This window comes from Zootoca vivipara, chromosome 7 (assembly GCF_965207765.1).
Source record: "Zootoca vivipara chromosome 7, rZooViv2.hap1.1, whole genome shotgun sequence".
Lineage (NCBI taxonomy): Eukaryota > Metazoa > Chordata > Lepidosauria > Squamata > Lacertidae > Zootoca > Zootoca vivipara.
In genome coordinates, this window is record NC_142590.1 from 64949601 (window position 1) to 64977464 (window position 27864).

Genomic DNA, 27864 nt, shown 5'->3' on the forward strand with positions numbered 1-27864 from the left:
AATTTACAATTAATTTCTTTTTCACTGGTCAGGAGCTTAGCCTTTTGATGCCTAAGATTTGCAGAAAACTGGAAAAGGGAGAAGTAAAGCAGAACTCCATGAGCACTGGATGGGAGAGGCTGAACCAAGAGGTCAGCAGCTAGCTGCTGCTTTGGACCCAAGCTTGCTAAAACTATGAGAGGAGCAAGGAGAGACACTCTTGTGTAATTTTGTGTGCCTGCTCCATTGAAGAATAACCATATTTCTTTAAAACATTAGTCTTGGTGCCTCATTCCAAACGAACACAAACCCCTGGAATTTTGCACCTCTTGGCAGAGATTGGGATGGACTAACAATATTTTCCCATTCCTGAAAGGGGACTTTTTCCTTCACTAGAGGTTTTTAAACAGGGGACCTTTACCTGTGATTCTTGCACTGCAGGGCCTTGAACTAAATGACTCATGGGGTCTCTTCTTGCTCTACTGTTCTATGATTTTATAATTCCTTTGTAAATTTAAAAACAAAGGTAATGAGCCAGATTCAACTATCAGGTCCCAAGAGCCTCAGAATGCAGAAACAGATTGGATGGATGATCTGCAGTTGTGATTGGTGGGGCAGGACAGTGGCACTAACCTAACCTCCCATCTCCTGCATCACTGAAGCTTACTGGTAGCAAAAGGGGACAAGCAGTGCAAGGTCAGTACAGTGGAAACACACCAGTGGTTCCAGACTGATTCTACTGGTGTGTCAGCACCACACCAGTCTTGCCACTCTTCCTACTGGTATCCTGCACTGATGCCTGTGACAGGAGGTCAGGTAAGTGCCACTGCCCCACTCCCTTGACCACTACTGCAGATCATCCAAACAATGGCTGTCATTTTCTACAGAAGAAACTGCCTTATACTGAACCCATCAGTCCTCCTAGCTTAGCATCCCTGGACAAGCAGCAGCTCTCCAGGATTTTAGACCTCGGTCCCACCCAGCCCTACCTGGAGATGCCAGATTGAAGGGGGGAAATGCTTGCATGCAAAGCAGAGGCTCTTCTACTGAGCTATGGCCCTCCCCCAATTGTTTGTTTTGTTCATAGAAGTACATTGTGTTGCATAACATTCCAGAGAAAGACCCAGATGCTCATATACTACCGTATAAAGAGCAGAGCATGTGTTATTCTTTTTAAAATGGAAACATTTAGTGAAAATGAAAGCCACAAGCATGTCCTGGATCTCTTGCATTCTCTCGCAAATTGACTGTTTAATTAAAAGGATGCAAAGTGCCGACAATACTTTGTCAATAAATGTGATGTTGATGTTGAAGTAGAGGATGTCCTGCAAACAGTTCTGATACTTTTCATGCAGCGTTTGTTTAATCTCTTGTTTGGGGGGTGGGTTTTTTTCTTCTTCTTTTTACATGTTTTCTTTCCCATTTAAAAAGCTAAATGTGCAGGACTAAATTTGGTCATGCAGCACTTGAAGATTCCCTGGAATGTCCTCAGGTTTCAAACTCCTCTGATAGACACCAGCTCCGCCTCCTGCCATGTCTGATTGGCCTATCTAAACCAGGCTGCACTGCTTTGACTCTCATTGGCCAGCTGTTTTTCAGCTGCATATCCATTATATTCAAGGCTGTGGGGAAGTCACAGCTGCTTTCATGTAACATCTCAACACCTCCAAAGTAAGAGAAAGAAGAACCTGGTTTCACTGGACTGTTTCCCCTGAAAGCCTATTAATTTGGCACTTGTCCTTTTCAATATATAGACATACTGTGCTTCAACTGCAAGCTACCAAAATGTCCAAGGTAGCAAGATTCCGAAGTCAAGTCAGTGAGGATCCAGATATTGACAACTTATTGTCTACACTCTCTGCTGAGGAGATGGAAGAGCTAGAAAAAGAGCTGGAGGCCTCTGATACAGATGCAAACATTCCTGTGGGGTTGCGGCAGAGAGACCAAACTGACAAGCAGCCAAGTGGCAAATACAATCGAGAGGCAATGCTCAATTATTGTGAGAAGGAGAGCAAGAAAATTCTTCAGAGGGAACAATCAATAGATGTAAGTTGTTGCTCTTACTGAGTGTTGGGAAAGGGAGTATTTGTGCAATTTGGAGGGGAAGGCAGGAACAGGACTTATGTGTTATGAAAACCACTTAAGGGACACTAGCAAATCAATGAGTCAATAGTTGAGCACTGTCCCTCTTAGAGAATAGTAATGAGCATGGTAAGATGCAGCGGAATTAATACAATCGTCTTTTAAGTGTTAGCTCTTCCAAAAGGGGATAATCAAGAAACCCAGCAGGGAAGATCAAGGTGTCAGTGTTTTACTGCTAACTGCTACCGCTATTATTAATATTATTTCATTGTATTAGTTAGTGTTTCACACATAAAGAGTCTCCAAGTAGCTTCAGAATTTTTAAAGCATGACATAAACTCAGCGAGGAAAGAACAACGCATCACAATAAAAGGCATACAATAAGCTATAAAACAAATCCAATAGAACAGCAGCAAAACATTCAGCAACATACGCATGCCGTCAACAGATAGCAATAATCCATCAAATGCCTGGGAGAAGGGGTGAGTTTTAACTTGGTGCCAAAAGGATGCTTATGATTGTGTCAGGGGACTCTTGTTGCCTTTCACTCTCGCAAAAAATGTCCCCAAGAGTTAGGAAATATAAGTCACTGTCACAATACAGTACAGTATCTTTGTTTCTGCCATTTGGACTTTGCTGCTCTGTGTCCTCCAGCCCAGCAGGGAGCAGGAACATATAAGGGTCAGGAGGCCATTCTGTCTCAGGCCTGACTGGGGTTCCAGGTCTGTTTGCTTCCTGCCACCTTCCTTACCAAAGGCTGTGATACTGACCTTGGGAATCTAGCCTTTCTTACTCAATTGTTGTACCTGCTGTGCCTGAGAGCAGAAACTGAGGAGAGGCAATGGCACACAGGTACTTTCTGGTACTGTGATGGGGTGGAGCATGTTGTGGTGAGGATGACACATGTAAGCACCAAGTTGGGGTGGGGTTGGGAGGTTCTCATGCATCTGTGCCCACCACTGCCAGCCTGATACCCCTCCATCCCTACCACCGCTGTGCCTCATCCTGGTCCTGGCAAATGGCAGCATCAGCACAGCTGGGTGGGACGGTGGCAGTGCAGTTGCAGCGACACTCAATTTCATACACACTAAAATGGTAAATAAATGGGATAAAACAGCAAAATGAGAAGGGAAAGCAAGGCCATGGAGGAGTTTAACAGCAAGAGAACATCTGAGAACAGACATCTGAGAACATCTGAGAACAGACAGGAAGCCAGGGCAGGAATAAAAACTGGTGTAAAATAAATGATCTACCTTCATTATTGCTGATGTATTTTATAAAATTAAATAATATTGTTGTGCATAGCAGTAGCCTTTGCAAGCTGCCCAGTTCTATATTCTGATAGGGTGCCTCCTGCTGCTGCTTTGATACTGGAATTGGACTTGGGGGAGCATAGGCCGCTGAGCAAGAAAAGCTGGAGAAAGGAGGTGTGTTTATTATTAGTGGTGATTTGCTTCACAAAATCAGAGTCACGGTAATGTTGACTTCACACAACTGAAACTTTGTAATATTTTGTCCTGGAGGGGTTGCTACCATTCTGTGCAGGGGTTGTCCGTGTTTTCAAAAAATAATTGCATAGCAGGCAGAAATTCAACAGGTTAAGTAATTCCCATAATTGAACCTCCATGCTTAGAGAAGTGGGACCTGTTCTATTTCTGTCTGCCATGGAGCTGAAAAAAGTGGCTTGATCTCTCCCCACTGCACACACACTGATCCCTTTTGCAGAACTAAATGTTCACTACACACGCATGTGGTTGTGGGGACTCAAAAGAATTCAGTTACGGTACTTGCTAGGGAAGGGGGGGATAGGCTTATCTTTAACATTAACATCAGCAGTCCTGCGAAATTCTGTTTGTAATTTGGGACACAATACTGCGTTGAAACATTATGCTTTTTTCTGTTTAAAAGCAACAACAGAAAAACTTATGAAGTGTAACAGACATCTTAGAGGGGTTAAATATTTTATTTAAAAAAAAAACATTTTCAGTCACTTGGTCTCTGTTGAATTTGTTTTGAGACAACAGGGAGCAGTCCTCCCCGCAGATCTTCAGTGCCCATGATTGACAGGTATTATAGCTTGAAATCATCAACACTGACTGGCAGTGACTGTACAGGCAGGAGTCTTTCCCAGCCCTACCTGGAGACCCCAGGCATTGGTTGGCATCTATCTGTCTCGGGAGACAATAGAGGAGTGTGCCTTTGGAGATGAAGTCAAACTGTTTGAAGGTTGAAACAAAAAATATAAAAATTCCTTCCAGTAGCACCTTAGAGACCAACTAAGTTTGCCATTGGTATGAGCTTTCGTGTGCATGCACACGTCTTCAGATACACTGAAACAGAAGTCACCAGACCCTTGTGTACAGTCAGAGGGTGGGGAGGGGTATTACTCAGAAGGTTACCTTGTTTGAAGGTTGCAGCGCCTGCTGTGGCTGCAGAGACTGATGGGGGAAAGACATGCTTTGTTGCAGCTGGGGCAGAAGAAGGCATTCGGTTGTGCTGCTGCAGATGCACCATGGCATTTCTTCTCTCTGCGCTCCATCCAGCAGGCATTCCTCCTAGGCCGGGCTTTTGCATGCAAAGAATGGATGTCCTCTTCCACTGAGCTCAGACCCTGTGTTCGTGCATGCGAATAAAGTTGGCAATAGTTAGTTGATTTCAAGTGTTGAAATATATAAAATGTGTTTTACTTTGCATTGGCTGTTCTGTTTGGAAACTAAAACATGTAATGTCCATGAAACCAGGACCAAGAAAAATGTGGCTTTTAAAGTGCAGGTTCTGTATTTGTTTGTATTTAAACTGCTAGGCTATTTGGTCCAGCCTAGGGGCTTGGAGCATGTAACTGGGAATGCATGCCCGTTTTTCTGTTCCAGGATGAGCTGAACGAAGGCCAGAACAACAACAACACAACTGTGGTATTTCAATGAACAGTCACACTTGACAGTTCATTTTTCAGTCTCGCCCTAGATCAACAGGAAGTAGTCTGAACTGCAAAGCTGATGAAAACCAATGAGAAAAATGGAAAACAAGGCAGCTTGTGGATGGGGCCTTGCATGGCTTGTGACCCACCAGACTCAATCTAGCCCATCAGCCATCCTAGTCCCAGGAAGCAGCAACAAGTTCATTGAGCCCCTGGGACTGTGGGCTGATTGGCTGTCTTTTGGTGAGTCACAGGCTCTTTCATGCATGCATAGTTGATGCCTCCTTTATAGCTCTAGTCCTGCAAATAATTAAGCAGTGTTTCTCTTTATTTCTTTGGTTTCCCACTAGATAAAGTTAAGCACACTGTGTATGCAGCACGATTCTTTGTAAGCATCCAGTTTAAGGGAATCTGCATAAACAATGAGTTTAACTAGAGCATGCAGGATGATAAAAAAAAACAAAAAAAACCCATAAAAGGAAGTAGACAGTTAAAGACACTGTTAACCATTTTTATTATTATTATTTGTGGCTCAGGGTTGATTTGAATGCTATGGAGAATATACATCTTTCCCAGAGAGTGTTTCTTTAGCAGAGGAGCTTCATGAACACTGTCCTGTACTGCCAAGTTGTGTGCTGCAAAGAGTGCACAAGCAGTTCAATCCTATTTAAAGCTTCCATCATTGTAGCCAAGCATTTCCTTCCACCCAGTTGCTAAAGCAGCTGTGCCATCCTTTGCCAGGCACATAGGGCAGGTGGACAGCTCTGTCCCATTTGCCTCTCCTTAAAACTACGCATGACATTAGGAGATTTGTGATCGTAAGAAACTGAGAGGAGCCTTTTGGAGGAGGCAAATAACCCATTTAGTCCAGCATCACTTTTCCCACAGTGGCCACCCAGATACCAGTGGGAAACCCACGAGCAGAACCATGCACAAGAGCAGTCTCCCCCCATCCCCCATGGGTTCCAGTATCTGGTATTCAGAAGCATTACTGCCTCTGACCATGAAGGCAGAGTGCAGCAATCATTGATAGCCTTAACCTCCACGACTTGTCCAATCAATCTACTTTTAAAGTCATCCAAGTTGGTGGCCATCAGTGCCTCCTGTGGGGAGTGAGTTCCATAGTTTATGCACTGAGTAATGAAGTACTTTCTTTTACTTTCCCTGAATTCTCCAGCGTTCAGTTGCATGGAATGATCAAGCTCATGTTTCTTTATTTGTAATGAAATTCATCATTTAGATTTTTTTTGGGGGGGGGGGTTGCTGGAAATTAGATCACAGCCACTAATGATGTCCTGAAAGAACTGTGGAAGGGACTCCCTCAGAAGGTGGTGGACTCCCCTTCCTTGAAGGTTTTTAAGCAGAGATCGGATAGCCATGCATCATGGATGCTTTAGTTGAGATCCCAGTGTTGCAGCATCCTCAGGGTCCTTTCCAACTCTACAATTCTATAATTTTCCTACAGGCCATTTTTGTGATCACAATCGCATACATACACCCAGCTGGTTTCCTATTGTTCAGTCTCTCTCTCTCTCTCTCTCTCTCTCTCTCTCTCTCTCTCTCTCTCTCTCTCTCTGTGTGTGTGTGTGTGTGTGTGTGTGTGTACATGCACACACAAATGTGTGCAGGGAACTTCCTTACTAGCACCAACTTGTGTTGGTGCCAAGATTGTGAGGCTGCTATCAGCCCTCATGATTGGGTTCAAAATGTTTCTTATTCTACCTGCCCACAACCTGGTCAAAAATCAAACACACAAAGGACAGAAGAAGAGCCTTTTTAGATCAGATCAAATGTCCATCTGATCCAACATCTTGTTTCTCACAGTGACTAGTCCAGGGATGGAGAACCTGTGGCCCTCCAGATGTTGCTGAACTAACTTCCATCATCCCTGACCATTGGCCATGCTGGCTGAGCCTGATGGAAGTCTCAGCAACATCTGGAGGGCCAAAGGTTCCCCATACTTGGTTGGGTTAGATGCTTCTAGGAACATAAATGCAATAGCCTTCCCCTCGTGTTTTCCTATCTGAATACTGAGCTTCCATTTAACTATTATTGCTAATAGCTATTGACAAGACTACCATGAATTTGCCTCCATGCCTTTTTAAAGCTCCTGAACCACAGAGACGTCCCCCTAGGATCAATGCTGTAGTGTCAATGGTTGGTGCTACCCAAGGGTTGCTTTTGCACATGTGCACCGTGATGCCCACATGAGAAGTCATAAGCTTTGCTCTGTGATTGTCTGTTGCTGTGAAGCAAGAACATAGGATTGGTTTCAACATTGTTCTGGACTTAAGAGCCAGCTATAGAGAATCAGTTAATGTAAAGCATGCAAAGTCCAAGGAATAAATGCTTTCCATAGTGAAAGTAATAAGGGAGTTAGAAGAGCCAGCGGAAAGGCATAAAAGATGTGCCAATTGTAGCTACTCTTTGTTTAGTGGATTTTTGTTGCTTCAGCTGATCAACCTCCCTGCCTGTTTATTGCTCCATGGTTTGTCTTTGATGAAGTCAGTTTCATGTGTAGTCCTACAAAAAGTACTTATTATTTCATTGAGGTTTTGTTCATAGTAATAATACTGATTAAAATAAGCTGCTCGAGGGATTATAAGAAGGGCTCCTTTCAAAACTTCGAATGTTCAGCAAGTTATTTAAGGTATGACAGCTAAATTTTGCTGAAGCTGAGCCAGATAACTGTAAAATGGAAAGTGTAAAGCAATGGCTTTTGAAGAAAGAGAAACATCTGGGGTTGCATCCAATGTCAATCCTACTCAAAACAGACCCATTACACAACTAACTTTGTTCCATTAAATTCACTGGATCTACTCTGAGTAGGACAACCTGTACACATTTTTAAAAAAATCTGACCCAAGGGCGCTCCCACCATTTGGAGTCATCAGTTATCGTATATACAATGTAAGCTGCCATCCATATGTATCCTGCAGTTTCTTGAGAAATACTGCTGGTTGGTGCACTTTCTCTCAAACCAGCTTCCATCCAATTTGAAAATGTAAGCCACATTCACTTCTCAGTTCAGCTGAGGTGTGCACATTTGAGGTAGCCATTGTGTGTGCACAGATGACAGCTCTCGTGCAGATGACAGCTTTTTGAATAGGAGTTCGGGGTTTTGTGTGCGGGGAAACCAAACAGATAATGTGCATTGGGTGAAAGCGTCCTAACCCCCTCTCCAGTGTGTACAGCAGTGGGCAAATGCAACTTGAAAATCATAGTGAAAGGAAACAACCTCATTGCATTTTAGGCCACTAATGTATACATAGCCTTAGTTGGATACAGCCACTACTAAAGTCCCCATGTGGACAGCACATGTGTGCCTTCATGGTACCTTCAATAATATAACCCTATCCACACAATAAATGTGTACTGAATCATCACATGGACGATGGGGACAGGATCACACCTGATGCTCCCCACCCCAATATCCTCATATACATTATCAATGCTAGAGGTCAGTGAAGCATTATTTGTTATTTTTAACAATGTTCCCTCCTGCAAAACAAAACAAAAAAGTTTGTTCCTAAGAAATTATATGGTGTGCCTTTGGATCATATGGTTTTGTTCCTTTTTTCTTTGAATGGTGAGTCCAAGGGTAAGGTTAAATGCCACCAAATCAACTGGTCATTTGGATTTGTTTTATTGCTCTTAAAAAGCCTGGGAACCTCACCTTAAGATATCCTTTGCCAGAGGTCATCTGCAGCCTATTAAGAAAAGAATGCATGTTATTTATTTTTTTCTAAAAAAACCAAAACCAAAAACTAACCTTATGATATGGCACCATCGGATTTCCAAGTTTTTGCTTTCTGAAATCCATTTAATAACAGTATCTGAAAGAATGCAAATTTCTAAATAGCATACCCTGTTTCACTGGATTTACTTCCATTGTAGTGCAAAGCTCTGCAAAGTGTGATCGGTGACAAAGAGTAGATTTCACGGAATAGTGATTTCATGGACCAAGCTAAAGAAAGGCCCCAAATACACATTTTTAAAATATTGAATGACACCTTCAAAGAATTACCAACTTGCTTAATTTGATGTATGTACTACAGAGCTAAACTGTAGAAGACAAAGAACTTATGCTGGTGGTCAAGCTGCCTGGTAAATCTCCCCCTTTAGATCATGTTGCAGTAATAAGATCTTGCCTAGCTGACTCTCTTCTCTTTCCATCCCCGGAGAGAAAGAAAAAATACCCTGTCCAATCCCTTCCTCCTCCTTGGGCTTGTTAGTAATAGGGGGATTAACACTCCTGAAACCCCAGATCCCGGCAGCAGCGGGGCTGAAACCGGGGCCAAATTTGTTATGACACGAAGATCTCTCACAGGCTGAGAATATCATCATCCGAATGCAGTCTTCCTTGTGCTCCTCTGGTTCTTCCATAAGTAGAGTAGTGACTTTAGCATTCTCTTGTTTCAACCGAACCCTTTTGAATGGTTAAAACCTTTTAAGTTGTGTTAGTTTGGAATTTTCTCAAGGCTGAAATTAATTCTGGGCCACTTCAATCTAGGCACAGCTGAGATTCTAGTGTCACTATTTGGCATGTTGCTACCGTCTCCCCCCACCCCCCCACCCTTCGCTCCACACCAGGTATGCAGAACCTCCCATCTCCCCTGGGTTATACAAGAATAACATGTGAATCAGCCTTTGTTAATCCTGTGACTTCTGTCATGATCATCTGAGACACTGTACTGTACTTAGAGCAGGGATGAGCAACCTGTGGCCCTCCAGTTGTTTGTTTGTTTGTTTGTTTGTTTATATATTTATTGTATTCATATCTTGCCTTTCTCCCAAATTGGAGTTCAAGGTGGCTCACAGCATTTTAAAACGCCATTATAAAAGACATAGTATTGTAGTATAAACAAACTATAGAACTATATTAAAAACAATACAGTGGTACCTTGGTTCTCAAACGTAATCTGTTCCAGAAGTCCGTTCGACTCCCGAAACCATTCGAAAACTAAGACACAGCTTCCGATTGGCTCCAGGAGCTTCCTGCACTCAATTGGAAGCCATGTCAGACAGTTGGCTTCTGAAAAAACGTTCGCAAATCAGAACACTTACTTCCGGGTTTGCGGTGTTTGGGAGCCGATTTGTTCAGGAGCCAAGCCATTCAAGTACCAAGATACCACTGTAGTTGAAATAGATTGAAACACATGTAACATTATAGTTTGCCCGTAGTTCACACGTGACATTATAGTTTGCCCATAGTTCAAACACATGTAACATTATAGTTGTTGTATAGTTTGTAATAACATAAAGATCTCTCATACACTGAAATCATCATCCCATTTCTCTTGACTGGAGACCCACAGATTCCCCATCAGTTTTTCTTACCTCATGGAAACGCAATATGTCAAACCATAGAGCTTTTGGTCCTGTGCCCAGTGGTTTGTTCTCCATGACCGATTGAGTGAATTAATACAGTAATGAAACAGAAGACCAAAGTGAAGGTTTGGTTGAAGGCCTGTTTAGCAGGTGACAGTGCTCAGGCTGAGACTCAAAGCATTCTTCGAGCTGAGGGGTGGTCCATAGAGCTGCCCGAAGCAAATATTGCCGCATTGATTTGCCAGGAGCAGAGCCTCCAGTTATGCTGCAATAATCTCTCTCTAAATGCTCTGCTTATAAGTTCCCCAAAGGCATCTTACTAGTGCTGTTGGTGACAGAGTGTGAGATTAAGTGGAGGTTTGATCTGATCCACCAAGGCAGTTCTTGCCTATTCAGTTTTGCATGCCAACAATTGACAGGCCTTTGGGTGGTATTTATAATGTGCCTATTGCATTTTTATCACACCCTGCAAGGCAGTGCACCTACAAGGAGCCCAAGGCTTCTTGTCCCTGCTTGTACAGTTCCTCCTTGTCCCTGCTTGTATCCTCACAACAAATCTGGAAGGTAGGTTAAGCCGAGATATAATGATGGACCAACAGCAAGCATCGTGGCTGGGAAGGGATTCAAGCTGACAGCTCCCCCAACCTAGTCCAACATGCTAAGCACCATACCACATAGGAGAGGCAGCACCTTCTGCTTGTGGCAGATGAGTTCATTGCAAGCAGGGAGATGCTCTAGGTGGAGAATAAAGCCACTGCAACAACTCAGGATAGCCACATAGAATCATAGAATCATAGAGTTGGAAGAGATCACAAGGGCCATCCATTCCAACCCCCTGCCAAGCAGGAAACATGCTTTGCCTCTACCTTCAAGTAACCAAAGTCTGTGTGATAAGTGCACACAGGGCTATAGTTTAGTGATGGAAGAACTGCTTTCCATACAGAAGATCCCAGGTCCCATCCCTGGCATCTCCATGTCCCTGGGAGACACTCCTTGTCTGAAACCCTGAAGAGAGACTGCCAGTCAGTGTTGACAATCCAGAGCTGGTGGACCAATGGTCTAACGTAGTAGAAACCAGCTTCCTGTGTTCCTCCATTTGCCTCATGTTTCCACCTCCATCCTGGATGTCAGTCTGCAGCCTTTTCTTCTGTGTAGGTATGTGAGCTGAAGGGACCCCATACTGTATATCATTGTGATGTTTTCAGATGGTGTTTGGTTAACAAAGCAAAATGTTGCAGGGCTGAGGGATGCTTCACTGTAAGCTGACTAATCTGGAGTTCATGGCTTTGCTGCTATCTAAAATATGCACCTTTGATCAGACCAGACATCCACAAACCAATACCTGCCAGCTGTGCTGGAGATTGCTAACCCAATGTCCATTCCTCCTAGACAGCTTTACCTACTCTGCTCTGTTGAGCTGGCAGAGGAACGGGGTGGTCTTGCATCTGCTTAACCTTGTATGGTAAATACCAATCATTTTCCTGGAATGAGAGAAAAAGACAGAAGCCAGGTCCATGAGGTTCATTTGGAATTTATCAGGGACATGGGAAAGTAGCAGGTATTTATGATCCTGGTTCTCTACTGAATCTCAGAAGAGCAAGTTATATTTGGAACTACTTTGACTACATAATAACAGGTCTTCTTTTTCTCTGATGGTTAGAACAACCATAGGTAACCAGGAAGCTGTTTATAAACAACCTAAAATAGAAATGGGCATCTCTATGACTTCTTCATACTCAAGAAGCCAAATGCACACAGCTCAGGGGGGGCGTCAGTTAACCTTATTGCTAGTGAAAGGATTGCTATTATAATTGTGTTTATTCGTCACTAACTACATAAAATGTTTCAAAGCCTTTCCACTGTGAAAACATAAAGGGTAGTTTGTCTGTGGACAAACGTCGGCTCCCTCAGCCTGCAACGAGATGAGCACTGCACTCCGCAGTTGACTTTGACTGGACTTAATTGTCCAGGGGTTAATAATAATAATAATAAGTTATTATTTATATCCTGCCCATCTGGCTGGGTTTCCCCATCCACTCTGGGCTGCTTCCAACAGAATATTAAAATACAATAATCTATTAAACATTAAAAGCTTCCCTAAACAGGGCTGCCTTCAGATGTCTTCTAAAAGTCTGGTAGTTACCTTTTACCTTACCTAGTTATCAATGAAGTTTTACTCAGAACAGACGCATTAAAATTAAAGCACATTAAGTCTGGTACTTCTAGTGGGTCTACTACTTCATTTCATACCATCTACAGAATACAAAACTTAAAACATCAAAAAGATAAAACTCACCCAGCAATGTTATAAAAAGACAAATCTACCCCAACCCACTAAAGGAGGAACATGAATAAATTCTTTAGTAAAAGAGCTTATCCTGCAATATCATAAAAAGGGTGAATTGTGCCATATCCTAATAAAGGACTGGTCCAGACTAGAGTAACATACCATATGATCCCAGTTAAGAACTGAATGCTACAGTAAACAAGAATGTATTTGCCTGGTGTCTAAAAGTTTATTATGATGGTGCCAGGCACATTTCTCTAGAGATAAATCCTGACCCTACTCATTCCCCAATTTTAGCAAAGCGTCTCTCTAGGAAAGGACCATAACAACTCTCAGATCTAAATTAAAAAAATTATCCAGTAGCACCTTAGAGACCAACTAAGTTTGTTCTGGGTATAAGCTTTCGTGTGCATGCACACTTCTTCAGATACACTGAAACAGAAGTCACCAGTGGGAGGGTGGGGTGGGGTTTTTCCTCAGAAGGATAGTAGGAGATGGGTGATTGACTCAATGGGTATGGTAAACCTGTTGACGACTGCATTTCGTCCTACAAGAAAAAGCAAGGGATAGTATGCAGATGACCAAAAATAGCTTTAGCATGTATCAGATCTGCGAAGAAAATCATGGCCCAAGGGAAACCTAAGAGGTGACCAGGTTGTGTAGCATCCACACCAGAGCTTTCCAAACTGTGTGTCATGACACATTAGTGTGTTGGCTGCAGTGCGTAGTTGTGTCAAGCAAATGTTCTTCAAGATCCTCCCAGGGCTGAAAAGGGGTTAGTTTAACCTCCAGTTTGCTAGTAAAACTGAATTACTGTGTCACGAAATGATGCATGTCTAAAAAGTGCGTCACCAACATGAAAAGTTCGGAAAGCACTGTTCTAATTATTTCCTCTAATAGCAAACTCGGGCATTCCTGTTCAGTTCCTATTTAGGCATATAGCCCAAACTGGAGAAACAATAGGAAGTTATTTGATTAGAAGCGGGACCTAAACTTTTCTCTGTGGAACCAGTGAACATAAGAATTTACAAAAGTTGTGAAGTAATTCTCTAATATGTACTTGTTACAATCCAGACAAATAAGCCAAGAGAGGTACCCGAAGACATACTCTGTTGTGTGTGACCAGGGTCAGAATGAGGAACAGAGTTAACCTCTGTGACATCTCTGGCTGATGCTGGTGTGGCAGCCAATGTCAATTCACCATTCCCAGAATCACACTATGTCCAGCCAGAAAGTCCAAAGACATGAGTCAGCTGGAGCCTGTGAATTGCTTTGTTGGGGTGGGGGGTGGGGAGAAGGACCATAAAAGGAAACTTCTCAACGAAAAAGGACAATTGAGGTTATTGGTAGCGTATAGGAAACTGGAAGGGGTTTATCAGTTACTTGTTGCTTATAGAGCCTACATAGGTGTTCATGCAGAAGGAGAAGAAAGTGTAAGTAATGCATGCCAAGGCCAAAAATCTTGATTTCCCATATACACTCATGGTGGTGACTGACTGGGAATGAGACCTGGGGGGCATAGTGGCTAACCCAATAAAGATGCCAACCTGGTAAAGCTTCAGAAGTCATGCTTCTGAATCAATAGCTACCAGCCGCAGTGGCATTGTTCTGCCTTCACTGTTGGAGGCAGTATGCTTCTGGATGCCACTTGATGAAAACCACAAGAGGAGAAAGTGTTCCTGTGCTTGGGTCTTGCTTGGGAACCCTGGGTGGCCCCTGTGAGAGCAGGATGCTGGATTGGAGGGGCCATTGGCCTGGCCCAGCAGGATCTTCTTGTGTTCCTAGTGACAGGTGTCTGCCCCAGGTTTAATTGCTCTGTTAGCTCTTTCACAATATTCATTGTCTGCAAAGTCATTCAGGCAGAGAATGTGCAAGTTATTTGAAAAGGGCTAAACTTATGGGATGTGGGTGGTGCTGTGGTCTAAATCACTGAGCCTAGGGCTTGCCAATTGGATGGTCAGTGGCTTGAATCTCCGCAACAGGGTGAGCTCCCATTGTTCAGTCCCAGCTCCGGCCAACCTAGCAGTTCGAAAGCACGTCAAAGTGCAAGTAGATAAATAGGTACCACTCCGGTGGGAAGGTAAACGGTGTTTCCGTGCGCTGCTCTGGTTTTGTCAGAAGCGGCTTAGTCATGCTGGCCACATGACCCGGAAAAACTGTCTGCGGACAAACATCAGCTCCCTCGGCCAGTAAAGCAAGATGAGCACTACAACCCCAGAGTCGTCTGTGACTGGACTTAACGGTCAGGGGTCCTTTACCTTTTTTTAAACAGCTGGATCCAGAGAGAGCACAAAAAACCAGCAGGCGAATTTTTGCAACTGACGAAATGATGAAGACAGCAAGTTGATCATCTTTAAGTTTGTTTTGGGGCAACAATGTTATTTAGCCATATTCTTTTTTTCACACCATCTGGACGGTTCACATTGAAACATAATTGAATATCAGTTGACATTTGAGGAACTGTTGACACCTTCAAGTTGAGAGATGCAGTTGGCACTGCATAAGCTGTTGCTAACTGCATAATCTTTCCGCAACTTGGCACCACCAACTCATCTATTATGGGAGTATATTGATCTGAATGTGATAGTTTAGCTGGATGCTGCACAATTGAAATGTTTCTTCATGGAAATGGGCTTTCGGATGTTACAGAGCTAGTTCTGTGGTCAACATCATCCGCAGTCATGTTTCTGAATGCTTCTCTTCTCAAACAAGTAGAATAAGCTGCACTTTCTTGTTAGCAATGTTCATAAACAGCATTAGAGAGATCCATTGTGATTGTGAGTAGTCATATAAAATACATAGACCAAGCTGAGTCCTGGAATTAGTTTCCATGACTAGATACACTTTGTCTCCTTTGAGTCCTCCTGTAATGAACATCCTCAGATACTCTTGTCATGTCCCTTTCCCCAATGTGAAGTGGTGTTTCATTTTCTGCTATGCCATGTGGTGTGTGACTGGCTTACTTCCTTGGGTTCTTTCAGGCATCCCCAAACTTCGGCCCTCCAGATGTTTTGGACTACAATTCCCATCATCCCTGACCACTGGTCCTCTTAGCTAGGGATCATGGGAGTTGTAGGCCAAAACATCTGGAGGGCTGCAGTTTGGGGATGCCTGGGTTATTTAGATTGTATTACTGAATTATTCCTCATAAGTACTTTTCTTTGGGGGGGGGAATCCTGCAACCATCTCTGTCTATGCTGAGAAAATGCCTGTTGAGTTTTGGTCTTGTATCTGTTAAAAGCAAATCTTTTCCTTTGTACAAGACTTATTATTATTTGCCCACTCTTTGGGGGGGGGGAGCTCACATTTTTAATAGCAACTGGAGACTACTACAAAATATTTAACAAAGGAAATGGAATAGAATCTCAAACTGGGTGCAGTCCTAAGCATAGCGCGTTAGTGTCAGATTTATACTGGACTGTCCACACATCATTCTGCTTTATTAGTTGTTCTGTGATGCTTTGCCAATGTTACCATATTATTGCACTTGAGAGGGACACTCCTGCACCATAATGCACTGAAGAGGAACAACGAACTCACTCTGGGACACTTGTGGTATGAAGGGATTCAGCAAGAAGCTATGGTACACATGCACTGGCTGGAAATGAAGCAGTACCGGTATGTCAGCCCCAAAACTTGCAGATGCAAACGGTATTGAAAGCAGGATCCCGTATAACCACCTCCATACCATCATGAGCTCAAATCATTGGGGGATGTTTATATGTGACAGCATACATTTTTTCCTCGGGTGCTCTTATAAATCCTCTGATTATAGTCCTCTGATAAATGACTAGGCTGGATCGGGTCAGTCAAGGTATATTCACATTACCATTTACTCCACATCAGCACATTCCAACTGCTAGTTTTTGCAGCAACTTTCACATGACAATAGATATCTATCCCGTAGTTCCCCCTGCAAAGGTGTTTTGGCTTGGAGAAGTGGAAGAATCATAGAGTTGGAAGTGACTGTGAGGCCATCTAGTCCAACCCCCTGCAATGCAGGAAACCCGTCCATTGCCATCCCTGGGTGGACTCGAACCACCAGCATTCTGCTTAATAGCCAGATGCACTGACCTATGGTGCCACTGGGTAATAAGCAGCAGGCGATGTGGTAAGAGGGTGCATGCCTCTCTTTCAGTTTGCCCATGCTCAAAGGGTTCCACGCAACCCAACACAAATGTGTGCTGTATCTGAGGAAACCATTTTGAGCTCCCCACTTTCAAATGTTCGCCCTGTGCCTACTTCAGATCTCAGTTGTAAGCCAAGCAACAATGTGGAAAGCCCAATTTAAGACAGGAATGAAGACCAGGAAGCAGATCAGATTCATGCTTTCCAGACATATGTTTAATGTGCACACACCCATTCCAGAAATAGTCATGCTTTTGGGGAGGAGGAAATCCCTACCCAACCCATCCCTGCGCAGGCACTTCTCAGAGTAAAGGAATCATTGGCAAGATTTGATGCCTGCCATAGTTACCCCTAGGAGTTCTTTCCTGTCCCGTGTGGGCTGAGCTGTTGGCTCCTGGGATTCTGGGTTTCCTGACCTTCAGAATTTTGCCAAGGTCATGTCTTTTCAGGCTACAGCTTAGGCTGTGTACACATTACCATTTACTCTGGCTCCCAGCTGCTCCCACCACTGGTGTTTAAAGTGGAGTACCCATGACCTTGGCCACAATCCATATAGTTGTAGTTTCTCGAGGAATACTCCTAACGGATTGCAGCGTCAATCTGATTTGAAAATGCAAGACATGCTTCAGCTGTGTTCAGACACTTGTGCAGACGATGGCTTCCATGAATAGGAGTGCAGACGGTGTTGGGGCACATGGAAACAAATAGGGTTATGTACATCGAGTGAAAACCCTCCCTCTCTGGTGTGTACAGCAAGTGCAAATGCAACTTGAAATGCAGCCAGAGGGAACATCCTCACTGCATTTTATGCCACTTAATGTATACACCCTTTCTTGGACTGTATACACACACACACACACACACCTTTTTTTTTTACTCTGCATCCATTATGCTCCAGTTGCTAGTTTGGGAAGCAATGTACACACAGTGTTAGCCACAATCCTGCATCTTTACTATCCTGCATCTATCCTGTCACTCCTTATGAAATACTGTATTTTTATATGTTGTTCCTCAAACCAGCATCAATCCGAATTGAGAGAAAGAACTACCTAGCTGTGTTTTAAGCTGGTCCTGTGTCCACAGTCTTGATTTAAGGATAATTACTTGAGGGTTATTGAGGATTGTTTTAGCATAGTACTGTCTTCCACTGGATGTTTAATGTAAATAATCTTTTCTTCTCTGCGACCAATCTAGATTTGCTGCTAGGGGTTGCATTCATACTTACATAGTCACTGTTACTGACTCTCTGCAAGGCTGAAGAGCAGAGATGTCGTTTAGTAAGTATTGGCTGTTAACAACCCTCGAACCCAAGTGTGCCTTTCACATCCCTTGCCAAACACCTGCCAAGCTCTGCAGCTCAATTAAGTCACTCTGTTGGTACCTGCTGAATAATACCACTAGCACACAGCCACCCCTGGGCACCAGTCCAGCAGGCTAGCTGCACCAGGGAGAGGACCAAGGAGGGATCATTAGTGCCTCAATGCCCAGATTCCAAACAAGAAGTTCCCAAGTCTCCTTTTCCTTTTAAGGAAACATCTGAGTGGGGCTGCGGAACTGTAATTGCCAGCGAGCAACAGCGATGCTCATTTTAGTATGTTTAGGAGGAACTTGAAGTGCTTTAGTTTGTCAAAACATTTGTGATGAATCGGCGCAAGCAACAGGCTGGTTCTTTTTAAAGAAAGGCCGGGGCAGAGCATAATAAGTTCATGCCAATAGCTGCAAGGCATGGTGACTAGGGAGACATTTTGTCCACTCATGGGATGGTATAAGAGGGTAGGTCAGAGGGAGGGCTGCAAGTGAATTTCATAGCCTCCAGCATTTCTCCGATGAAAATAGGGGTGTCCTTTTCAACAACAACAATTTTATTAATTTATACCCCACCCATCTGACTGGGTTGCCCTAGCCACTCTGGGTGGCTTCCAACTTATATAAAAAACATAATAAATGACTTTAATCTACTGTCAAAGCTACCGATATTGGTTCTTGTCTCTTGTCCCTCTCTGCTTTTTCACTTAGGTTAATTCCTTTCCAAAAAAAATGCCAATTTCCTTTCTTGTTTTTAAATTTAAAAATATTTGTAAAGGCTAGCAAGAGAAAGGGCTGTTGTTGCATTTCTAGGTGGCATGGGGCTATAGGTTGCTTTTCTGACCCAGCAGCAAACCATGTCTGAGTGTTTGGTCCACTTGTTTGCATTCCAGTCCTGGAAGGGCAGCTCTAGATACTGGACTCAAACGAGTCTCGTAATCTCTTAACTAAATACAGATCCTTGCTTTCTCAAAAGGGAGTCTCTTTATGGCCATAATGTAAATAATGTCTTGAGGCAAATTTGTTTTAACTATGTGCTGGGTTGTTATTTTTCCAGATTTCTTAGACCAAAGTCATATAAAAGATTGCCTTTTCTATGGGTGTCCTTTAGCTAGAGGGCACATTGATTCTAGAAAGTTTGGGTCCTGGCCATGCCAGAAATGAAATCCGTGTAAGCCAGAGATTCAGATGTAGCATTTTGGCTCAGCTGTTTCCTCAAGGGACAGCAAGACCTGATGTTTATAGAAATGCTCATTGAGATCCAAAGGGCAAGTTCATTGCTTGGAGGGTTTGGCATGAGCTGACCATGGATCCACGTCAAAGTCAAATGAGTGTTAATAAGATCTCTCTCTAGTTTGCATTGTACACATTCCTGGCTTAAAATGCATCTAGGTTATTCTTCTTCTCAATTCTAATTAAAGCTGATTTGGGGAGGAAATGGGTAGGCTCTCCTTAACCACTGTCATTTTCTCCTATTAAATATGACAAACATAGCCTCCAGGAGCGAACTGCATTTTTGCTGCATCGTCAGCATGCTATTGTCTCAACAAATATTTCTTTCTGCATTTCTGCCCCTGCTCTAGGAAGAGAAAGCAGCAGAGAAGAAGAAAGAGGTGAAGGTTCTTGAAGAAAAACGAAAGGAAACCCATGGTAGAGATCTGAAAAGAAACAAATCTTCTGATCTCGGAAATGAAGGGAAAAAAGAAGAAAATGTCCAGAAAGCTAATCAGAAAGGGAAGGATGAACTGGACACTACTAAGAATACTGGGTCAGTCAAAGAAGAGAAGAAGGAGGGAAATAAGTTACCCAAAGAAAAATACAAAGCCATCTCAGTGGACAATAATGAAATTAAAGGAAGATGGGAAGAAAAGGGCCTGGCAGCCAAGATCAAAGCTGTTGAGGAAAAAAGGAAAGAAGAAAAGGCAACAGAGCTGAAGAGGGGCACTGAAAAGGACAAAAAGAGGGGGGATAAAAAAGAACCCGAAAAAACAGGAGCAAAGGACTCAGCTTTAAATTCAGGCTTAGACAGAAAGGGAGAAGACAAAAAGGAATCTGAAAAAACTGGAGAAAAAGGTTCCGCTTTAAAGTCAGGCTTAAACAGAAAGGGAGAAGAGAAAAAGGAATCTGAAAAAACTGGAGAAAAGGGTTCTGCTTTAAAGTCAGGCTTAGACAGGCGGAGAGAGGACAAAAAAGAATCGGAGAAAAATGGAGAGAAAAGTTCAGCTTTAAAGCAAGGATCAAAGGTTGCCAGTGAGGCAAAATCCCCAACAGATAGCAAAGGAACCTCTGAGGGGAAAACCTCAATGTCAGGGCAAGGGAATGGGACAACAGAGGCTCCTGAGAGCAGCCCCTCTAAACTGGCAGAGGGCTCTTCCAGCACGGAAGAGGAAGGCACCAGCATCTTTGATGAGCCCTTGGAGAAAGTGAAGAATAACGACCCAGAGATGATAGAGATCAATGTCAATAACTCCGACTGCATCAACAACGAGATCCTGGTGCGTTTTGCCGAGGCCTTGGAATTCAACACCGTCGCCAAGGTCTTTGCTCTGGCCAACACACGCGCAGATGACCATGTTGCTTTTGCCATTGCCATCATGCTGAAGGCCAACAAGACGCTGACCAGCATCAACCTGGATTCCAATCACATCACGGGCAAAGGGATCCTGGCCATCTTCCGTGCGCTGCTGCAGAACAACACTCTGACCGAGCTCCGCTTTCACAACCAGAGGCATATCTGCGGAGGGAAGACGGAGATGGAGATAGCCACGCTGCTGAAGGAGAACACCACCCTCCTAAAGCTGGGCTACCACTTTGAGCTGGCAGGGCCCCGGATGACCGTGACCAACCTGCTGAGCCGCAACATGGACAAGCAGCGGCAGAAGCGCCTGCAGGAGCAGAAGCAGGCTCAGGGGAAAGGGGAGAAGGACTTCCTGGAGGTGCCAAGAGGCCTGCCAGCTGCTTCTTCCCCTAAGCCCTCTCCAAAGCCATCCCCTAAAATGTCCCCTAAAGTTTCCCCTAAGAAAGCCGGAGCCCCAGAAGCACCACCACCCCCACCTCCTCCGGCTCCTTTCCTGGCTCCTCCCCTGATCAATGAAAACTTACGGTTGTCTCTCTCTCCGGCAACTCAGAGGAAGATGGTAGAAAAAGCTCTTCCTCCACAAGAGAAGAACTCCAGAGACCAGCTTCTGGCAGCCATTCGCTCCACCAATGTCAAACAACTGAAGAAGGCAAGTAAAGGGCAAATGTGGGAATCATCCTGGGGTGAAGTCCTTGCTGGGTTCATTGAAGCTACACTCTTAATAATGCCAGCTATCTAGGATTAGTGCTAGACACACGCACTCCCCCTAGCCCATCCCAATCTCCTGTGTCTGATAAAAGGCATATTTTCCATCACTTGCATTCTAAAGAAGTATGGAGTGTTGCTGAGAACTGCCCAATGAGTACCAAGCCCAGAATGGCTCATTACTGTTAAATAGCATGTGCATTTATTTATTAATAATATTGCTCTCAAAGCAGCTCACAACTTATTATATTCTTCTGGAAGCTGCCCAGAGTGGCTGGCAAAACCTAGCCAGATGGGCGGGGTATAAATAATAATTATTATTATTAAAGATAAAGCCATTAAAAACTCAATAACAATTGAACAAGTCACAGTTAACAGTGTTGTGCTATGTAAAAATAATTCTCGCAGAGACAAAAAAACACCTTAATGCTAAGACAGCTTAAAAGGCCTGGGGAAATTAAAAGGTACCAAAATGGCAACAAAATAGAAGGAAAACGAGCCTCTCTGGGATCCTTGCAAGGATGGATTATCAGGTTCACACTGGTCCGCTGATTTCATGGAATAATTTAAAGGAAGGAAGAGGGGAAGAGGTGAGAACTGGAAACAAACATGATCCCCTTTTGATACATGAAACGTTTTTTGCATTGATGTAAAATCCACAAAATATGTACACACATGTGACAGTTTTGTGACATCTATGCATCTGCTCAGCTTTCCAGTATGTGAACTCAGGGCTAAATAGATACTTTCATACTTCACCATTGATGCACTACACACTTCATACATTGCTTCCTAGTTCAGACGACATGCCAAACCATGGTAAAGGAAGCTTAATTTTACTTTGCCATGTTTGAACACCATTGTTTGCAATTGATAAAAGAAACAGAATCATAAATTACTGAATTGACAAACTAGACTTTGTGCAAACAAGGGTTGAATTGACAAGCTATAGTTACCGTGGTAGTTCTGTCTTCAGAGACTGCTGTGCAGTTGAGATAAGAGTGACATTGTGGATCTAGGTGCTTAGAGAATGGAAAATGAAAGCAGACAAATACTTCTTAACCATGGTTTGCTGTACATGTGGAAGCTCAGACCATGGTTGGGGCTGTTCAAATCAGATCTGGTATGACGCCTGAACTGAGTCATTGTACAAAATCTGTAAACTACAATCATGAGGAACCACGTGTATCTACTTTGCCAGTCATATGCAATGTTGTGATGCTCATGCACCAGTAGACATCTTAAAACATTTCCAGGACATATTTAATCTTCAAAACCCTAACTGATCATGAACCTGGATTCCTAAATGACCACCTGCACTTACATGGACTTCCTGGTTATTAAGATAATCCTTGAAAATCAGAGGTGCCCCCCCCATGGTGCCCCACCAAACAGGGATATAAACTATCAGGTGGTGGCTCCCTTTGTTTTGAATGCTTTTCTGGTGAATGAACCAAGTTTCATGTTATTCGTATGGGTAAATCAGTTGTCTTCCTAGCCCTTGTGGAGGCTTTATTATAACATTCAAAAACAGTATAAGAATGTTTTAGACCATCGTGCCCTGTTAACACTATTTTTTTCTGCTTTGATGCTATATATACTTTCAAAAAATACTGCATTAATTTAGTTATGCTCTGGGAGTTTTAACTGAAGAGCAGCTTATAATATCTCTGACCACTAACCAACCAAATCCATTATTATTATTATTATTATTATTATTATTATTATTATTTCTACCCTGCCCATCTGGCTGGGTTTCCCCAGCCACTTTGGGCAGCTTCCAACAGAAGGTTAAAAATACATTAAAACATCAGTCATTAAAACCATCCCTAAACAGGGCTGCCTTCAGATGTCTTCTAAAAGTCAGATAGTTGTTTATTTCCTTGACATCTGATGGAAGGGCATTCCACAGGGCAGGCGCCACTACTGAGAAGGCCCTCTGTCTGGTTCTCTGTAATTTATTCCCGCAGTGAGGGAACCGCTAGAAGGCCCTCAGCACTGGACCTCAGAATCCAGGTTATCTTCAGGTATATAGGACCAAACCTTCAGGTATACAGGACCGAGGCCATTTAGGGATTTAAAGGTCAGCACCAACACTTTGAATTGTGCTCGGAAACATACTGGGAGCATACCCATGGCATATACCTCAGAGACTGTGTTCTTAAACATATGTTGTAGATGCTGTAGATCCATGTATGAAAAAACACAGACAGAAAAATAAAATGAATGGCCCTTCATATGTGAAGCAAGGTTCGCATAGATCAGGCATGTCAAACCTGCGGCCCTCCAGATGTTTTGGACTACAATTCCCATCTTCCCCAACCACTGGTCCTGCTAGCTAGGGATCATGGGAGTTGTAGGCCAAAACATCTGGAGGGCCGCAGGTTTGACATGCCTGGCATAGATGCAATTAACAGGCACATTTTTGTAATGTAAATAGTAGATGTGGTGCACATGGGGAGCCATACTAGGATTGCAGGTCCCGGTGAAAATTGCTCCCCCTCCCTGCAAACTGCTATTTGCATCACCGATAGCTTCCTTTGGTTTTAGATCTTGCATTAACAAGCACACCTTTCATCTTGGCAGGTGGAGGTTCCCAAGATCCTGCAATAGGGAACGGAATCCAGATTTCCCTGGAAGGATGAGATTGCCAAGGCTGAATCACTATGTTTGTCTCTCAGGTGACTGTTTACACGAGAAGGACTCAGCAGGAGCAGGAAGCTGCCTTGCTCCAGTCCCAAATGAGCAGTGTTCTCTATGGGGTTCAACTGAATTGGATGGAAGGACTGAATGAGCTGCCAAGGAAACATTGTGTCAGGAAGAAGCAATATTTATTGTTAGAGCTTTTCAATCATAAAACTTTTCCCCCCTGTGAGAGGAGAGGTCTGCAGGCGCTCAGAGTGTTATGTAGCTGGGTTAATTGTCCAACCCCCCCCCCCTTTTTGGAATTTTGAAAGAAAAGTGGGAAGTCTTGAAGAAGCCTATATTTGCAGCATCCCTGCTTATCTTAAGACAGCACGGCAATCACTTGCCGCTAGAAATATATACAAGAGTAAAGCCACATTGGAGTAGCAGCACAGAAGAAAAAAATGACCAGGCTCATCTTCAGCACAAAATGACTCCAAAATTGTGTGTGCGCGCGCACAAAGCAGCAGCATGTTCTTGCCATTTGCCGCTAAATCTAACTGGCAGCACCAATGTTACTCTACCTGAAATATTATGAAGCAGAAGGTTGGAGGAGAAATCACTGGGCCAAACCTAATTTCCCAATGTCTCTGTGATCTCAAGGATTCCATTTTTCTGACAGATGATCATGCAAAGGCTGGCTTTGTTCCCTGAAGAAGCATGTGTTTTGTATGTGTATGTATGTAAATGGCTTCTCACCGTACTGCGAACAAACCTGTAAGCACACGCGTGGGCAAGGGCTCTGAAAGGATTACGGATTGTGCTGCCGTGATGGGGGGAGGGGGCGGTGATCTACATGGTGCTTGCACCTCTGACATACGCAGCATCTTCCAAACTACTATTGTGATGCCTAATCTTAAGAGGCCTGATGGGAGGGAAGGAGCACATTATGGTTGGCCATGCAATGGAGGTGATGGCAAAGGCAAGCAGTGGCTGTTATGTGTACAACAGAATTGAAAGCAGGCTTGAAAGCTTGCATTGGGAAACCTTCATTCAGAATCACCAGTGCTCAGGGCAAACTGACAACTACTCATTCATATATTTCTGGCACTTGGGCACCAGCTGTGTCATGATAGTCAAGATCAGGCTTCCTCAACCTCGGCCCTCCAGATGTTTTTGGCCTACAACTCCCATGATCCCTAGCTAGCAGGACCAGTGGTCAGGGATGATGGGAGTTGTAGTCTCAAAACATCTGGAGGGCCGAGGTTGAGGAAGCCTGGTCAAGATGACAGTAACCTAGCAGAGAGTACAGAACTCCTGCTTCACTTGTTTGCTACAGAAACAACATAAGGCTTGTTTTTGGGACCAGAAGGTTTCTGTGCCAATTCAGAACTTTTCAAAATAGTTCAACATCTGCTCATTTGAAGTGAAAGAGGCACTCCCAAGGGAGTAGCATTTGTGGCCTGTTGACCAGTGTCTCCTGAACTATGGTCAACAAGCCATGGCATGTGGGCTGTGAAGATACTATGTCCTCCAACCATCCTATGTGTCAGATTCAGCTTCCATGTCTTGTCTCTTCTCTTTCCAGGCAAGCAAAGCCCAGCTCATACATTACCTTTGCAGCATGGTGGCTGCCCAATGCTCTCCTGCGGTTGCTTCCCATTACGCACTGGTAACATGTGGATGTTCTGCATCTCCACAGATAGCCTGGGTTGCAGGAGTATTTCCCATGCCAGCAACAGCAGTTCCAGTGGAGGGGCACTGCCAAGGGAGGTGCCCATGTACGTAATTCAGACTCCCCGTGTAGTGCGCAGGAACATCCACATGCTGCTGATGGGCATTTGGGTCAACCACATGGAAGCACTTTTGAAGTAGCAAATGTGCCACAAAGAGAATGTACGGAGGGGGCCTGCAAGAAGAAGAGTAACCAATGACATCATCTTTCTTCCTGCTTAAGGGAAATGGCTGAGCAGCTGTTTTCAAGAAATCGGTGGGGTTTGCCCTTTAGTTAAATGAAGAAGGCAACATAAACAGTGAGCAAGCTGACCTCTGCACTACACTAGCACATGCAATAGGAGTTCAGCTGTAGCAATTGGGGATGTGTTAGATTGAAGAATGAAAATGGCATCTTCCTTACTCCTGCATGGAGTGAGTGATGGATAATGAGCAGCTGTAGTTGTATACCAGTTCAGCTACAAGGATGTTGCCCAGTTTAGTTCCCTGCAGCTTAACCAGTTTGTGGCTCAGCCTGTACATAAAGAAAGAAAGATTATCTATGCATTTCTATGGCTGTAAGAGTTTAATATATAGACAGATGGATATATATCGTAATAGATTTCCTCTCTAAGGAGCAGTTTTATTTCTCACACAAATTGCCAAAGCTTGTCTGCACTGAGATGGTGCCAAGTGATGCAGGTGCAAGTGACTGGAAAGTGATTCGCTTACCGGTCTGTTTAAATCAGTTTCCAGATTAGGAAACTCATTCATGGTTCCTATGTGGTAGGAGAGAAACCAGCAAGATTTCTCACCCAGGAACAGGTAGTATAGAACTCTCTCCCCAAGCTGCACATGTCGGTGTTCATCCTTCCATGAAGGACAAGTGGAACTCCTGTTAACGTGTCTATGGGGATCTTCACAACTCAAAAAGGCTTTCCCTGCCTCTTCTCTTATCCAGCTGATCATGCAAACTCTGAGGTTAGAGGGGTCCTAATAAGTGAGTGTAAAATACGGGAGGGGGTTTATGTAGCACTTGAAAGAGAACTGTTCTTCGTGGGTTTGGGTTTTCTTTAAATCAGTCTTTGGAGAGGGAATCTGTGCTTGCTTACTGAAAAAGAAAGTAGTATTGGATTATTAATAATAATAATAGTAATAATTCACTATTTGTACCCCGCCCATCCAACCGGGGGGCCCCTGCCACTCTGGGCGGCTTCCAACAAAGACCAAAATACATTAAAATGTCACACATTAAAAACTTCCCTAAACAGGGCTGCCTTCAGATGTTTTCTAAATGTCAGGTGGTAGTTTATCTCTTTGACATCTGACGGGAGGGCATTCCACAGGGCGGGCGCCACTACCTAGAAGGCCCTCTGTCTGGTTCCCTGTAGGTTTGCTTCTCGCAGCGAGGGAACCGCCAGAAGGCCCTCGGTGCTGGATCTCAGTGTCCGGGCAGAATGATGGGGGTTGAGACACTCCTTCAGGTATACAGGACCGAGGCCATTTAGGGCTTTAAAGGTCAGCACCAACACTTTGAATTGTGCTCGGAAACGTACTTGGAGCCAATGTACAGTAGGTCTTTCAGGACCGGTGTTATATGGTCTTGGCAGCCGCTCCCAGTCATCAGTCTAGCTGCCACATTCTGGATTAGTTGTAGTTTCCGGGTCACCTTCAAAGGTAGCCCCGCGTAGAGCGCATTGCAGTAGTCCAAGTGGGAGATAACTAGAGCATGCACCTAGATCTGTCGCACATTTTGGACAAATGTTGGAGAAGGAGAGAGAAATAACAAGAGACAAATCACTTGAGCAGGTGATCTTGGGTGTAAAAGCTGCTGCAGTTTTCAGTTCTAACTCATGAATGTAAATCTTATTTGAAATATGTACAAAATCACCCACACTTTCATTAATAAAGCTCACAAAATGCTGCTGATGGCGAGTAGTGGAAAATTCTGAGGCTGTGGGCTGTGAATACCTTTAGACTTATGCAAGTATGTGCAGATTTGGACAGCCTTGTAGGTGTGTCAACTGGCATCTGGCATCAGAATCATGTTTCAAATACCCCATGAACTAATTTATTACTGCTACCCACTTGACACGTGGGCAACTGAGGTTAAGAAGCAATGGTTTTCTTGCAATTGTAGCTGGTCTGATCACACAGTCCAGAATTTTCATTTCGGGTCAGGCTCAAAATAGGTGATAAAATAAGTGGAGAATT

The 27864-nt window shown here is 43.7% G+C and overlaps 1 protein-coding gene across 1 annotated transcript; it reads left to right on the forward strand.

Annotated features, from left to right (window-relative positions):
- Positions 1-1635: 1635 nt before the first annotated feature.
- LMOD1 (leiomodin 1) lies at positions 1636-27579 on the forward strand. Its single transcript, XM_035123188.3, has 3 exons — positions 1636-2025; positions 19613-21256; positions 23899-27579. The coding sequence occupies exons 1-3, from the start codon at positions 1765-1767 to the stop codon at positions 23923-23925; spliced, it is 1932 nt and encodes a 643-aa protein (XP_034979079.3). The 5' UTR covers positions 1636-1764; the 3' UTR covers positions 23926-27579.
- Positions 27580-27864: the final 285 nt, after the last annotated feature.